General features: G+C 43.8%; 1 protein-coding gene and 1 long non-coding RNA gene across 2 annotated transcripts; both read left to right on the forward strand.

Annotated features, from left to right (window-relative positions):
* The first annotated feature begins 237 nt into the window (after window positions 1-237).
* On the forward strand, window positions 238-15,378 carry KDELR2 (KDEL endoplasmic reticulum protein retention receptor 2). Its single transcript, XM_004324170.4, has 5 exons — window positions 238-436; window positions 9,181-9,281; window positions 12,459-12,617; window positions 13,699-13,951; window positions 15,069-15,378. The coding sequence occupies exons 1-5, from the start codon at window positions 346-348 to the stop codon at window positions 15,101-15,103; spliced, it is 639 nt and encodes a 212-aa protein (XP_004324218.1). The 5' UTR covers window positions 238-345; the 3' UTR covers window positions 15,104-15,378.
* Window positions 443-7,120, forward strand: LOC141276447 (uncharacterized). The gene is made up of 2 exons (XR_012325964.1): window positions 443-1,649; window positions 3,113-7,120. It is a non-coding gene; the product is annotated as an uncharacterized lncRNA (long non-coding RNA).
* Window positions 15,379-15,899: the final 521 nt, after the last annotated feature.

A 15,899-nucleotide genomic window follows, 5' to 3' on the forward strand; every position in this document is an offset into this window, starting at 1 on the left:
GAGAGTGTCATTTCAAAACTTAAAGGAAATCGCTGGCACCCGAGGGGAAGCCGGAAACCCGGCAGGGGGAAGTTCGCAAGCAGTCGGGGTCCTGGGTAGGGGGCCCCGGAGCCTGCCCGCCCTCCCGGTCTGCTCCCGAAGCGTCCCCTTTAAGGGGCGGGGAAGGGGCGGGGCCTGGCGGCCGTCCGCTCTCCCAAGCTGCCCCGCGCGCGCGCGCCGGCAGTTCGGCCACGTCCCTGGCCACGTCGCGCTCGCTTTCGCCATCTTCGCAGCTTCCTGTCTGTGGCCGCCGACGCCGCAGCCTGAGCCGCGGAGCCTGGGGCCGCCGCGCAGACCGCCGCCGCCATGAACATCTTCCGGCTGACCGGGGACCTGTCCCACCTGGCGGCCATCGTCATCCTGCTGCTGAAGATCTGGAAGACGCGCTCCTGCGCCGGTAAGCGGCGGACGAGGCCCAGGAGAGGCTCGGGCATAGGGCCGGGTCTCTGGGAGGACCAGGCGACCTCGGCTGCCCCACGGCCCGCGGGCCTGCGCCGGCCCGACACACCCCCTCGGCCGGCCTGGCGGGCGGCGGGGCCCCGGGGGAGCCTGCGGCCCCTCGGGGTGGAAGCTCAGGCCGGGGTGAGGTGTCGCGGTGCTGGGCCCAGCTCTGCACTTGGTCGGCTCGCGAACTTGAGCCGTCGGAGCGGGGGAGGCGCCAACTGGACAGCGCGGGGCCTTGTTATCTCTGAAAAGTTTGGATGGGGGGGGGCGGGGGTCCGGCAGGCGCGGCCTCCGCCCGCGGCTTTAGTGGGCGCTTCTCCGAGCGCCTGTTCTGGGGGTCTCGAGGTGCGGAGAGCCCGCGAATCAATGGGACGCGCGGGAGGAGGATGGGTAGGACGGCGGCGGCTCGGCCTGACGTGGCAGACTACCCAGCCCGGTAGGTGGGGCTGGTGTGGGGAGAGGTCACCCTGCTCCCCACCCTGCCCCTTCGAGGACTGGCCTTTACGTTAGGGTGTCCGGGCAGGCCTGTCCTTAGAGTCCTGCTCTAACACGCCAGCTCTCGGGTCCAGGATCACGCCTGCCACGGGAGGGGGTATGGGGAGGTCTCTAAGCGAATTTCTTGGGGCAGTTAATGCTGCTTTGAGGGACGATCTAGTTTGTCAAACTCCGAGTGCCTTCATCTAATAATGGGTTCTCTTCAACCTGCGGCGCGGCGCCGGGTACCGCCGAGGTCTCGTGTGGTCTCCTGTAATTCCTCACTCCACGTCACCAGTGAGTTGGCGGCTCGCTCCTCTGGAGTACACATTTCATGCTCACACTGCTGGGAGGCAGTGAGACAAATCTTTACCGGCTAGTAGTTGCGGGGTTTTGCATTTCATTAACCCTAAAAGCTTAAGAATGGCGAATTTTAAATGATTTCTTAAAATTACAGCGTCTTCCTTAAACATATTTTTGATGCTATGGCCTTAGTATAATAACGTTTGATGAATTAAAGAGCTTAATTTTTGCAGAGACAGTAAAAGATGGGGTCCCAAAGGACCTGGGTGGCAGAGATTCCATTTACGTGACTGATTTCTAAATATTTTCACCTGTCAAGGAACACCACATCTTTGGCTGCTGTCTTCAGGCCTCACCTGTCTCCCTGGAACATAGCTGAAATCCAGGAAGTAAGCAAAACCAAAAAAGACCTTTGAGCAATCAAAGTGGATGTTACAAAGTCCATGTACTGAAGCTGGTGTGTTTGGCTTGGAGGTGATCTCTCAATTTATGTATAGTTCTGAGAGGTTCAGTTGTATGATTTCCAAAGACAGCGAAGTAATTTCAGCGATTGTGATAGCTGACATTTAAACGCTTGCTATGTATTAGGTAGTGAGCTAAGTACCTTATATGGCTTATCCCGTGTAGTCCTTGAAATAACCTTATGAGGTGAGTGCTGTTGCCCCCATTCTGTGGACCAGGGAACTGAGGCTCAGGGAGGTGAGAAAATTAGTGCCAGGGTTGGAACACAGGTGATCAGTAACTCACAATTAAGGATTTGAATAAATATCTATTTGGCCTGAACAATTTTGTTTTAAATTATTCAAAATTATTCAGGTGAGTAGTTTAGGACATTTTCTGTTGCACTCAGGAAATGTTATTTTTTATCCCTGCTTTATTGAGCTGTAATTGACATATAACATTTTATTAGTTTTAGGTGTACAAGGTAGAAATTTGATATGTGTATTGTGAAATGATTACCACAGTAAGTTTAGTTAACACCCATCACCACACATAGCTACATTTTTTCTTGCCATGAGAACTTTGAAGATCTACTCTCTTAGCAACTTTCAAACATACGATACAGTGTTGCTAACTACAGTTAACCACTGTATGTTACATCCCCAGGATTTACCTTTTGACTACCTTCACCCATTTTGCCCATCCCCCCACCAGAAAATGTTACTGTTAATCTTTATTTTTGTATGAATCTCTTTGTATGAAAATCTTTGTGTGAATCTCTTTATCCTTCACACGTTCCTCAGAATCCCCTTCTCTGTCAAGTCATTCAATGTTGAAGCACGCGATCTCCTAAGTGTGTATCTAAACTAAGATGTTGGGGAGAAGTTAGTGCGATGCTGAATGTAGAACTCGTGAGGGAACCTTGAGTAATAGGAGAAAGTAAGGAGGTTTGCTATTTTGTTTGTTTTAAAACATTCATTTAGAACATTTTTAAATGTTCTCATTTGGGAGATTTAGGAGCATTTAGGAAAATAAAATACTTCAGCCAAAATAATAAGGAAGGTGAATAGGTGAGTTAAGTTTGTGTGCATTTGCCCAGTATCCCAATAGTTACTAAACTATCCTCTTTATCAGACTTAGGATCATTTCAGTTCTTATATGTGAGATTTCCTGGCCTTGTAAAAATCAAAATCACCAAGATCTTTTATTCAGAATTAAAGTCTGAATTTGACTAACTGCCTTGTTTTTTCCATCCTAATTTAAAGTTGTTTGGAGACTTTTGAAAGAGTAAGAATTTGATATGAGGTTCTCAACTAAAATAGGAGACGTGTACATTCAGGTTGTGTTTCTCACTTTGAAAATACTGGTATTGGGGTTCATTTTAGGATTTTGGCATTTGTTTTGAACACAGCTGCAGCTGCTACTTCCCTGGTGGCGCAGTGGTTAAGAATCCGCCTGCCAATGCAGGGGACACGGGTTCGAGCCCTGGTCTGGGAAGATCCCACATACTGCAGAGCAACTAAGCCCGTGCACCACAACTACTGAGCCTGTGCTCTAGAGCCTGCGTGCCACAACTACTGAGCCCGCTTGCCATAACTACTGAAGCCCACGCACCTAGAGCCTGTGCTCCGCAACAAGAGAAGCCACTGCAGTGAGAAGCCTGCGCACCGCAACGAAGAGTAGCCCCTGCTTGCTGCAACTAGAGAAAGCCCGTGTGCAGCAACGAAGACCCAACACAGCCATAAATAAATAAATAAACAAACAAATAAATAAAAACAAACATAGCTGCAGCTATAGAACCACGGGGCTTTTTCTCCTTAGGGTAAGGGATGAGACAGGTGAGTGAAGAAGATTCTGTTTTCTTGAACAACTGCCTTAAAGGACCTATTGTAAAGTGAGGGCAGGGGAGTTGATCTTGGTTTAGTTTGAACTGGCATTCTCCGGTGTCTGCCGTTGTCATGACAGAGGGGTACCCAAATGAAGTGTGAGTTCCTCATCTTCCTGAACTATGACTGCAGCTGGATCCACAGTATGCTCAAGTTGTCACTTTATTGTCTTCAACACTGACCTGGGTAGTGTTGGGAGAACAAGCCTTGGTTTGTAGGTGAAGGATTTCCTATCTGCATTTTCCTGTAGGCTGATAGTTATTATTAGTACTGTATCTATTGTGCTTAAAGTACTAGTGGAGTTCTGAGCTCCAAGGCTCCCAGCCATCCTCCCCTAGTCCTCCCCTTCCCTCCTCCACCTATTGCTTAGATTGTTGTTAGCTGTTGTCATGTAAGTTGCAGACTTTTCATTCTCCTGAAGATGACTGTAATGTACAGTGTCCCTGCATTGCTTGTAATTGGACAGTTTTTATATATATGTGTGTATGTGTGTGTGTGTGTGTGTGTGTGTGTGTGTATATATATGTATATATATATATTTACCTTTATATTTTGAACTTATTAGGAGGTAGTTTTTTTGCAATGAATGTATCTAATTTACAAAAAGCAGCCATTTTCTTGGCTCTTAAATGTGTTGAAGTTTTAGGTTTTAATATATTTCATCTTAAATTGTCTTAAGTAGTACGCAGTGTCTGGTATTTTGATTTATTGATTGATTTTTGTAGTTGCTTTTCCAGATGTGGGGAGTTTTTTCCCTCTTTCTGTTTTGTTTTTTTTTTGTTTATTAAAGTGTGGTTGGTTTACGGTGTTTTGGTTTCAGGTGTACAGCAAAGTGATTCATATATATATACATATATATGTGTGTGTGTGTGTGTATGTGTATACATATATATTCTTTTTAAGAATCTCTTCCCTTATAGATTATTATAAGATACTGAGTATAGTTCCCTGTGCTATACAGTATGTAAAACTTTTTGTAAAACTTGTTGTAAAACTTGTTGTGACAGTTTATATTTTTGAAGCACATGGAAAAGACCTCCTCTTTTATTGTCACTGAGTACTTCAGGAAGCTTTTGCCTCACATTCCCAGCTCCCTCTTGGTAGCAGCTGTCACCTTTGTTCTTTTGAGTGCCAGTCTTGTGAGTAATCATTGCTCTCACTTACTGACCACCCACCATGTGCAAGGCACTGGGGACACAGTCCAGAGCAGCAGCTTGTTGCTGTCAAAGTTTCTGCTCTCAAGAAAGCTGCAATTTAGTTGAAATAATAAGACATATATAAAAAGATAAAAACACAGGGTATCAAACCATACAGGCAGTAAATCCTATGGATGTGAAGTGGCAAGACCCTAGGGAAGGCTCCCTTAATTTCCCAACAAGGAGGGTATAAGACCTCTATGAGGAAAAGTATGAAACTTTGCTCATGGACATAGAAGGTGACCTTGAATGTATGTTCATACCAATGTCCTGGATAGGACCAGGCAGGCTGGTGAGGAAGCAAGATGATTTGTCTCCCCAGATTAACTTACTAATTCAGAATATCATCAAAGTTAAAAGATAATAAACTGAGAGAAGTAATCTGCAATATATCTAAGTGACAAAAGGTTAATATCCATAATAAAATACTCCTACAAATTAAAAAAAACAATCTGATAGATAAATGGGCAGTGTTGGCAGTTCACAGAAGAATAACAGAAGGCCAGTTAAACATGAAAGAATGCCTTGCCTCACTAGTAGTTAGGAACCTGGATATTAAAATAGCAGTGCACGCCATCATTTGCTGCTGGGTGGGAAAAAGTCAGAGGTTTACAAGATCTAATGTAGGCAAGGGTGTGAAGTAAGGCGTATTCTCATCTGGTGTTAAGGAATATGTAAATTGGCACAGCCTATGTAGAGGAAATTTGACAGTATTTCAAAACAAAGTGTTTATTTTATCCCAGCATTTCTAGGGAATTTGAACTACAGAAATTGTCTTATATGTGAACAAACTATATATAGGTATAAAGATGTTTGTTGTACATAAATAAATACAAAACACTGTTTATAGATACAAAGATGTTTTTATAAGAACAAAAATTGTACACAACCCAAATGTCCATTAGTGGAAGGGTCACACAAATGACACTATGGAGCACTATGCAGCCATTAAAAAGAATGAGCCAGAAGTATTAACAGGAGAAGGTATATCTGAAACACTGAGTTAACAGAGCAAATTGTAAAGCGAGAGATGGTATGGCCCCATTTTAAGGGGCAAACGTGTGGGTACACATATAAATACACATATGGAAAGCGGCTTTAACAAAAAGCCTGGAACATTGCACTTAAAATGGAGGTGGGAGGGGTGTGAAAAAGGTCCTTTTGATTTTTATTCCATGTATGTTAGTCCAGTTGTTATTTTTAATAAAATAACATGGATTTCTCTGAAAACAAGAAAAGATGGCAAAGCAATACATAGTAATAGCTGTCATTTATTGAGCATTTGCAGCATGGCAGGTATAGTCAAAACCACGTTTTCCAATAGTCCCACAATTTGGCATAATTTGTCCCCATTTGACAGCTGCAGAAAGTGAGGTTTAGGGGGGCCAAGAATGCAATGGGCCCTGACTTACCCGGTGCATTCAAGGGCTGAGCTTGAACCCAAACCTTCTGGCCCCAAAGCCTCTGTTTCCCCAAGTCCCAAGAGCTGTGTTATGAGTCAGGTGCTGACTGTTGGGCTGCTGGTTCCAGGGTAAGTTAATGGCCTTTAGGAGAGCATCTGGATCCTTTGAGACAATGGGGCAGAGCATGGTGCCTGGGACCCTTGTTGAATGCGGCCGTGCAGATTATCCTGGTAGTCTGACCTACAGTGCTTGGTTGCATCCCAGCTGTTGCCAGGACAAAAATAATTCATTGAACGCTTTTCTTTTTGGTTGAGGGCTTTGTTCTATAAATACAATGGGAATATGAGAAGTGCAGCTTTTAACCAGCTTAATTTAAAGTAACATACAGTGGAGTATTTAGTTGTAGGCTTTTATTAAACTTAACTTGGCCCAGTGGGAAAAGACAGGAATGGTGTTAAGTTTAATGACTGGTTTCCATTTTACAAGCTATACTCCTTACTCTGGGTATTTGGTGCATTTGGTATGGGGATGTGGCTGTTACAGAAACATTTAGAGTGAGTGTTCTTGAGAGCTCGTTACCGATAGCGTTCGCATGCTTCGGTCTCGACACCGAAACTGACCGTGGGAGCCCCTCTGGCTTATAGCAAGTATTCCCCCTGGAAGGAGATTCCTGCCCCTGCCTGATCTGTCTTCAGCTGGGATCCCTGCCTTCCCGGGAAGACAGAACAGTTTTTCTGTTTTAAAGGGAAAAGCTGCTACCTGCTAATCAGGATCCCAGGCCAGGAAGAATAGGGTAAAACTGTGTAAGCACACTCAGGTTTCCAGCATGGCGGTTCCTGCATGGATTCTGCACCACGGGACAAGCTGCAGGCCACTCGCTGCCTGTCCCCTGCTCCTCTGCCCCACCCTCTGGCTGGCAGTAAATTAGGGCAGAGCCCAGAGCATGTCGCCTATTTACAGTCATAGAGACACAGTATGACTTAGAAACTCTTTGGAAGTGTTACCCCAAAATACCATAAAATGAGAGTTTACCCCCATGACATGAAAATAAAATGAATTGCATTTTCTTTTTTCCATTTGCTCATTCATTCAGCAAGTATTTTCTGGGCCCTGCTGTGTGTCAGGCCCAGTGCTCAGCACAGAGAACACGAAGTGGAATAAGGCATGACCCCGGCCTTTGGAGATCTCTGTGTCTGGTGGGGGTTTGGGGGAGAGGGAGACAGGCAACCAGGTAATCACAGTGTATTTATAAGCACTGTAACAGGAGCTAGGGCAGCAGCTGGCATGAAGTAGTTCCCAGTATATACTTGCTGAATGAATAAACAGCAATGAGGGAGGGTGTCTTCAAAGACGACTTCCCAGAGGAAGTGATGTGAATTGGGTCCCAAAGGGGAGTGGTAAAAGCAATATGATAGTCCCTGATGTTTAGTATAGGAATGCTGAAAATGAGGACATTAGAATAAACCCTTTACAACAAAATTTGCCCATGTGTATTCCATAATTTTTTATTTAAAATATTGGAAAGAACCGTATAGAAAATGAACTGGAAATTTCTCACTCAAGGCTTCAGCAATCACCAAACGTGAACTGCATGCTCCCTGTCCTTTTTCCCCCATCTTGTCTTCGCTCTCCCATCTTCTCTATGTCAATGGCAGCCTCATTGTTTCTCCTTTGGAACACTGATCTTTGATAAGAAAAAAAAGTCCCTATTACTGGAGAAAAGACTAGAAGGGGCAGGCTGACTATCTGTATTTCCACCTTTGGCGCTTGAAATTGGTTACTACTGATGGATCCAGAGGGATAGAGTCAACTTTTTCTTCGGTTTCTATTTAGGTATTTTTGTGAATAGGTTGGAACTGCAATTATGCATGTGTAGAAAGTAACATTTTTAGATCCAGGCTTTTCGCTTCAACAGGCTTTAAAATTGTTTTGTAAAGTAGTGTTGTTTGTAAAATATCATTTAAAACAATGTGATTTTCACATTCTGGAAGAATATTGCTAATGATTTGGCTGCAGTGACATTTCTGCTAAATACAAACTTGCTTAAATGTCTGATGGTGTGAAGTTTGCAATGTAGGTGAGGTTGGGCCGGTTCTGACACCTAGTAAGACTCAGTTTCCTTAATGAATTCGCTCTTTCTCCAACCTCTGAAACCCACAGTTCACAGTCTGTTGTCACACAAATATTTGGCCAAATCCAGATGTCGGGTACACTCCACCTGATCTACTAGATGTCCCCGGCTGTGTCTCCATGTGCCACAACAGTGCTCTGGAGGGAGAAACAGTTTCAAAATGTGAAAACAATAGAAGACTGCTCTTTGGGGGACTAGCAGGTTCCCACCCTCTTGTTGCCATAGCATCCAGGAGCATTTTTATGTGAGTCTGAGATTGGTTGTGTGATTCCTCTAAGAGAACTTCTTTTAAAGTTTTTAACCTGTCCCAAGTAAATGCTGCCCTCACAAAAGAAGTCACCTTGGGAGGCCAATCCAGGAGGATTACTGCTCAAACTCTGCCCTGAAACACTGTCCCCCACAGGGTTCCTTAATCCAGGTAGATTCCAGCTCCATCCTCGAAAGATTTGTCACCACGAGACATTGTTTTAAAATGGAAAGATGCTAAAGGTAACAGACAAGTTACAACACTAAGTAACAGCAGGGTTTTTGAAATAAATTTCTTCCTGCTTAGACATATTTGAGAAGTTTAATGTTCATTTGAACAATGCACATCCTGGTATATTGGAGCTGGCATAATTAAGTCACTTTCTATGGTCACCCATCATAGTAAGACAGAAAAGTTGTTAGAACCTTCCCAAACGGTTATGTTCAAGAATGTTAAGGGAAAGAAAACCTGAAACTGCTGTCATTTATTTAGAGTCATCCCGACCATCAGCCTTGACCCCTGGTGTCCCACGTTCCTGCGTTTCCTGCACGGTGTTGTCTACAAAAATCATAAAGCTCTTGGAGGCATTTCTAATGCTTTCCTTTTGTTTCTTTAGGTATTTCTGGGAAAAGCCAGCTTCTCTTTGCACTGGTCTTCACAACTCGTTACCTGGATCTTTTTACTTCATTTATTTCATTATATAATACGTCTATGAAGGTATGGTGTGGCATCCAGTGGAATGTATTTTATCCGTAATTCACAGACCTATGGAAACTGTTAAATTTATGTCACCTGTGCACTTAATTAAACATCTTCAAGAATAATGTCTAAATATGCTGTTCTTGTTGTAGGCACTTTTAGACCACCTAGTACATATAAGAAGGAATAGTTACCTTTAGGCATAATTTTTTCCTACATCAAAGCAGTATCTATTTAATGAAAGTGCTTCACACTTAGAGATTTCTTAGTCTTAAGTTCCTCAACTATGATAAAGTTCTAAAGCTCTTGAAAACCTTATAAGAAAGAGGGGTGACTATCATGTTTTCAAGCAGTGGGAAATTATAGACTCCCTGGGAAACCCAGCAAGTTGGTTCAGAACGAGAAGCGAAAGCCGGGGCTCCTCGCCGCACAGCCTTGTCCTGCTGCTCTGGGAGGGCCAGGCTGTGCCATCTGGGTGTCACTTGTGCTGTGCTGAAGCAACAGCTGCACCATAATTTACTTAATATGGATTTTAAACCCTTTAACTTGTCCTAAGTATTAGTATCCATGACACCTTTGGTGTCATATATCCCCGCATGAAAACAAATGTATAGCTCTCAAAATACAAAATGTTTGTATACCACCCAGCCTCTTGTGTGCCACTGGTGGTACGCGCTCCACGCTTACGGCAGCCTCAGTTCTTTCCCACAGGCACTGACCTCACACTTGGTGAGCACCGCCAGGGCGCAGTGAGGGTGGGGCAGACAGCAAGCAGCACTCCGTCTGGCAGCGGAGAGCAGACTATCATAGCAGCACTAAATGGATGACTGCGGTGTGTGATTGGTGCCATGAAGGAAAGTATGGGGCTCTCAGCATGTGTAAAGGATGTCTGATTTCATTCATTCATTCTTCAAATGCTTAACTGCACCTGCGTGCTGGGCACTATGGTAGGCACTTGGTTATTGGTACCCAGGGAAGCAATGTTTAAAGCCATGGGTATGGTATTTAAAGCAACTCCCCCCAACACTTTGTGTTCAAAAGCATTTTTATAAGCACAGGTCAAAGTAGACAAAGCAGTATTTGAGCCTGTGGTCTTTACTAAGAAGCAAATTTGAGTTACCTGTAATCATTCCATTCTTTATTACTAAGTGATGGGAGCGTCATTATCAGGAAATAATTAGCTCCCTTAAAAATGGCTAGGTCCGGGAATTGCCGGCAGTCCAGTGGCTAGGACTCTGCGCTTTCACCGCCAAACTGCCAGGGGCCCGGGTTCGATCCCTGCTAGGGGACTAAGGTCCCACAAGCTGCATGGCGCTGCCCAAAACAGAAAGCCTAGGTCTTTGCTTGCTGTGCAGGCAAGTTACAACTGTAGATACTGGAAGTGTATGAGTGAGAGTCCCCTTATCCCCAGGACGCCTAGCTTTCAGAGGAATCCTTACTTGCTTAATTGTTGCTTCCAAACATAATGTCTTGAAAATCAGGGCAGTGAGAGCCAAGTTTTATGTGCTCATAGCTTTTTACTTTAAATGCCAAGCACTGGTGAGAGGAGAAAAGCAGCTGCTTTTCCCAGTGGCTGCTAAGCCTTTATGGGCGCAGTCTGGGCTGGCTGCAGGAGTGGGGCTGGGGAGGGACCCCCGGCCACCGTGTGCCTTCACAGGATGTTCGGGGGGGGGGGGCTCTGTACATAGGTGTGTGTGTGTTTTGTTTATACATGTGGATTATATGTTATTTTATTCATATACATACATGCATATATTTTCATGTGGAGAGAACTCACAGTATAAGATACTGACCTTCCTTGATTTTGCATTGGGGAGGGGAGTGTGTGTGTTACTTCTTGGTGTATGGGTATCGTCAACAATTTTAATATTGACGTTGTATTGCCTATTTATTTGCAAATGTAACTTCATGATAAGATGCCAGGGACAGTTTAGGTCTTTGTTTTGTTTTGTTTTTAAGTGTATGTGGACTGGATGCTTGCTCTCATTTTTCTCTGAAGTTGTTTTGCCCAAATGTTTTCCTAATCAGGTTTCACAAGTTGCCTTTCCTGGAGAGAAGTGGCACCAGGCCACGCGGCTGACATCCTGGTTGTCTATGTTTATAGGCTGGAATTGCCGTTTGCTTCTTGAGCCTAAAATTCTGCAGTCTGAAAATTGGTGTAATTTCAGAATATCAGACTTTTCCTTGGGTTCAGATGAATATATAGTGTTTTACCTTTTGAATGTGAAAGACGAACATGTAGGCAGCAGTATTTTACAAATTACCACTTAGTTTGGTTTTGCTTTTGTTATGTTACCAGGCAGAATTTCATAGCAGCAATATATAAGTTAAAACCATCATTGCAAAGTTTAACATGAGTTACATTGTTTATCTTATCTTTAGATAAGGCACTAGCTCAGAAATATCTTCATGCTGTAAGGAAGTGCCTTGGTTTTGAACTGCATTGAACTTCCCGTTCACTTTTTTTCTAAAGCTACCATCTAATAGTTTAAAAGAGATTAAAAATACGTTCTTTGCAGTCTCTTACGTAAAGTTAAACTTAACACTTAACATATGATCCAGCAATCCCACTTGTAGGTATTTACCTAAGAGAAATGAAAACTTACGTTCACACAAAAGCCTGTACACAAATGCTCACAGCAGCTCTCCCCACCATCTCCCAAGCTGGGAACAACCCACCTGTCCTTTAACTGCTGGGTGGATGAACAGCTGTGGCACCCAGACATGGGCTGTTGCTTTGAAATATGGGGGGACCAGTTCTTAATACACATGACAACACAGTTGGATCTCAAATCGTTATGCTAACTGAAAGAAGCTGATCTTAAAGTTGACATATGGTTATGATTCTATTTATGGAATGGAATTCTAGAAGAGGCAAAAACTGCAAGGACCAGGAACTCATCAGTGATTGCCAGAGGTTAGGCTGGGAGAAAGGCTTGACTCTGCAGGGGCAGCATGAGGGAATTTGGGGTGGCGGAGGTGTTAGGACTGGTCTGTGTCTTGATTGTGGTGGTGGTTATATGACTTATAGAACCGTATATCCCAAAAAAGTATATATTTTAAATTTTAAAAAATATATATATACACATATGTGTGTGTGTGTGTGTATGTGTATACATATGGACGATGTAGACAGCCAAGAGAGTGTGAGCAATTTTAAGATATTGATGACCCAGTATTTTTTTTTCTTTGTAGCTTATCTACATTGCCTGCTCCTATGCCACAGTGTACCTGATCTACATGAAATTTAAGGCAACCTACGATGGAAATCATGATACTTTCCGAGTGGAGTTTCTGGTGGTCCCTGTGGGAGGCCTCTCGTTTCTAGTCAATCATGACTTCTCTCCTCTTGAGGTTAGTTAAGAGGCTATTTAGTAATCCTGTCTGGTTCCCTAGGGAAATAGACCCGTTTGCAGGTAATGGGGTTCTGTTTTGGTTTGGTTTCTTGAGGGGCGGGGCGGTGGGTTGGCAGACATACATGGTTTGGTGTAAATAAATCGTGGGCAGGAATTAAGCACCCAGGTTAGACACCTCTTTGGGTGTCTCTGACTCTCCTTTAGAATATAAACTTGGCTTCTGTGATTGCAAGCACAGTGCGCTGCCTGTCCGAGTGTCTGAAGCACACGGTCTTCTCCCCGCTCCCACTCTTCGTGCGCGGGCTTCGCTCATTGGTGCCGTCTGCGAATCACCTAAGCAGCGTTGCTTCAGTCCTCGTCTTCAGGAAGCGCAGTTAGCGTGGTGCCCCAGCGCTCCTATGCGCTCCGCCCACCCCTGAGCGTCCTGGGCTTGATTCAGTTACCGCACTGACGGTGGTCATCTGATGGTGCAGGGAGCGCCTGGGTTTTGAAACACTTCAGGGACTACTCACAAGTCCTCCTTTCGTCATCATGAATGAAGTGCTGTGTTGGGCAGAGAGTTTGCATGATTACAGCTCTGACTTCCTACCCCTTTGATTTAACCATGCTAAAAGCCTGAAGGGTAAGAAAAATAGTGAGACGATTTAAATAGCCTGGAAAGGAGACCCAGTTGGTGAGGAAAAACAGCAGTGAGGGAGTGGAAGGACCCAGTCATCAGTCCTGTCAACCCTGGCAGAAAGCAGAAATTAGGGACCCTAGATTCGGAGTGGGATAAGCTGACGCAGGAGAAGCAGCATACACGTAGAGTCCCAGAAAATTGAAGAATGCAACGCTGGAGAGACAAGGTGATGAAAGTCCAAGAGGTAGAGCTGTGCAGGTTGTCCAGCCTGTCACTGGGAGCGTCGTGCCTTTTATCTGTGGCTGAAGTTTCTGTGATTTATTAAATTGCAAAGCTACTCTGGCCTGGGCTCTGATGCCAGATTCCCCACTCTGTGCTACTTCACAGTAAAGCAAGAGTGTTTCCTGTGAACTCATGGCGGGCACTGGATGCTGACCAAAGCGTGCTGTTTCTCTTACAGATTTTGTGGACCTTCTCCATTTACCTTGAGTCAGTGGCTATCCTACCACAGCTCTTCATGATCAGCAAGACCGGGGAGGCCGAGACCATCACCACCCACTACCTGTTCTTCCTGGGCCTCTACCGTGCTTTGTATCTTGTCAACTGGATCTGGCGCTTCTACTTTGAGGGCTTCTTTGACCTCATCGCTGTGGTGGCCGGCGTTGTCCAGACCATCCTATACTGCGACTTCTTCTACTTGTACATCACAAAAGGTACATTGGGCTGCGTCCTGCCAGCTTTGTTGTACGGCCGTGTGTTCTTCTAGGGGCTCTCCTTGCCTCGCATGCTCCTAATCTGACACTTGCTCAGAAAGCAGAACTGGCTTCAGAGGAACCTTTTAATGACTGTCCAGTTAAATTCTCGGTCAGGGTTGTCAGGCTTTTTTTTTTTTCTTTTTCTGTAACTTTATTGTTTTCTACAATGACACGTTTTCATTGTAAAATCAGTCAGAACTAATGATTCTGAAAACAATCACCCAGAATCCTACCACTCAGAGATAATCATTGTTAACGCTTCAGTAAATGTAATCATTTAATGATACATGATTTCAACTAAACATGTTATTCTATAATCTGCTCTTTTCCCCAGACATCTACATAATTTTTAATAGCGATAGAGTATTATGTGGATTACCATAATTTACTTACTCAGCCCCCTGTTCATGGGTGTTTGGGCTTAAAAATCCAGTGCTTATATCAGCATCCTTGTATGTGTATATTTTTGCATTTGTATGAATAGAGGATGTGTGAACGTCACAAAAATCTGATGAAAGCCATGGTCCTTGCTGAGAAAAAAATGCACAGTTAGACATATTCACACAAATATATGCGTAGAGTTTTAGGGAATTCAGGAGCTTCTGAAACCCAACCACAGATCCCAGGCTAAGAATCCTGGCTATGCAATAAAATTCCTAATGGTGGAATTGCTAGTTATAAGGGCATATGTATCTTATCTCCTTTTTTAACATCCAAAATATCATAACAGTTATATTTCAGTACATGTTAATTAGGGAAGAAAGTCATGATAAAAAAAAGCTGCTGTGAATTTAGTGACAATTTCAATTGAATTACTATTTTTAAATTCAATTGCTGTGGCATCCAGATACATGAAGAAAATTCCGGTCTGTGTGTGCATGACACTTCCATAGTTCAGAGGGCTTTGTTTATTGACACCAAAATCAGACGCCTGTTGGTTGCCAGAAGCTTATTTCCTTGGACCTTACTATGTAGTATCTTGTATGACAGACTTCTGGGAATGGGAAGAAGGAAACTGTAAGCTTGTCAGGATCAGTAACCTTTTGTTTTTTTCTCCCTCTCTTGAAAATTCTAGTACTCAAGGGAAAGAAGCTCAGTCTGCCAGCGTAAGTGCCAAAGACCATGACCAGCATCTGTCCTTCAGGGTGCTCGGACAGAATTCTTACCACAGCAAAGGCACAAGATGCTTCATATGGAAAATCAGAAACTTAACTCTTTTGTTGCAGATAGTCATCTATGGCTCTGTAAGAACCCAGAGGGAAAGAACCAGAAGGTTTCTGTTCAGTGCATCTTGCCTTATCTTTTTTTATTACTATGTACAAAGATTTTTTTACACAAAGAAACTTAATGCTGTATTAATAAAGTCAGTGTGTAGCTTCAATTGGGATAGTTGCAAAAGTGAAGATTTTGTGAGGAATAAGTGCAAACTTTTTTTTAAATTCTTTGAAATTGTTGATTCTTTGTGTCTGCGATGAAATCATACTCCTTGACAATTGGTAGATTATATATTCCTCCATCTATCAAACTTGCATTCCACTATATTTATTTTTTTGCCAAGAGATGAGTTATCTTTGTTTGAAATCTGAGACACTGTGTCCAGTTTGGTACATCTGTTCAAATCACTTCCCACCTGATGTGGAAATCCTTCCTTGGACGTCACAACACTACATTTAAGGCTGGTAAGGGTGACTTGAAAGTCTTACGGTTTTCATTGCCAAAATTTTAAGATTCTGAATGTCGATGGAGTCTCATTTAGGAGTCAGCAAAGGTGCCTGCCCTCCTCCCCTACTAAGAAGTGTCAGTTTGAGACTGTCCCAAGGCTGTTAAAGAGCTCGGTGGGCAGGGGCTGTGGGCTGCCTGCTGTCTGAGCGTGAGGTGCAGGAAGCATTTGTGATTATTTTGGATC

The sequence above is a fragment of the Tursiops truncatus genome, chromosome 15 (assembly GCF_011762595.2).
Source record: "Tursiops truncatus isolate mTurTru1 chromosome 15, mTurTru1.mat.Y, whole genome shotgun sequence".
NCBI classification, from domain to species: Eukaryota; Metazoa; Chordata; class Mammalia; order Artiodactyla; family Delphinidae; genus Tursiops; species Tursiops truncatus.

What these genes read in the sequence shown, in the direction of transcription:
- KDELR2 (XM_004324170.4), top strand. Translation starts at nt 346, where the DNA reads ATGAACATCTTCCGGCTGACCGGGGACCTGTCCCACCTGGCGGCCATC. An exon ending in GAAGACGCGCTCCTGCGCCG is followed by an intron (nt 437 to 9,180) that starts GTAAGCGGCGGA and finishes TTGTTTCTTTAG; the next exon opens with GTATTTCTGGGAAAAGCCAG. An exon ending in ATGACTTCTCTCCTCTTGAG is followed by an intron (nt 12,618 to 13,698) that starts GTTAGTTAAGAG and finishes TTTCTCTTACAG; the next exon opens with ATTTTGTGGACCTTCTCCAT.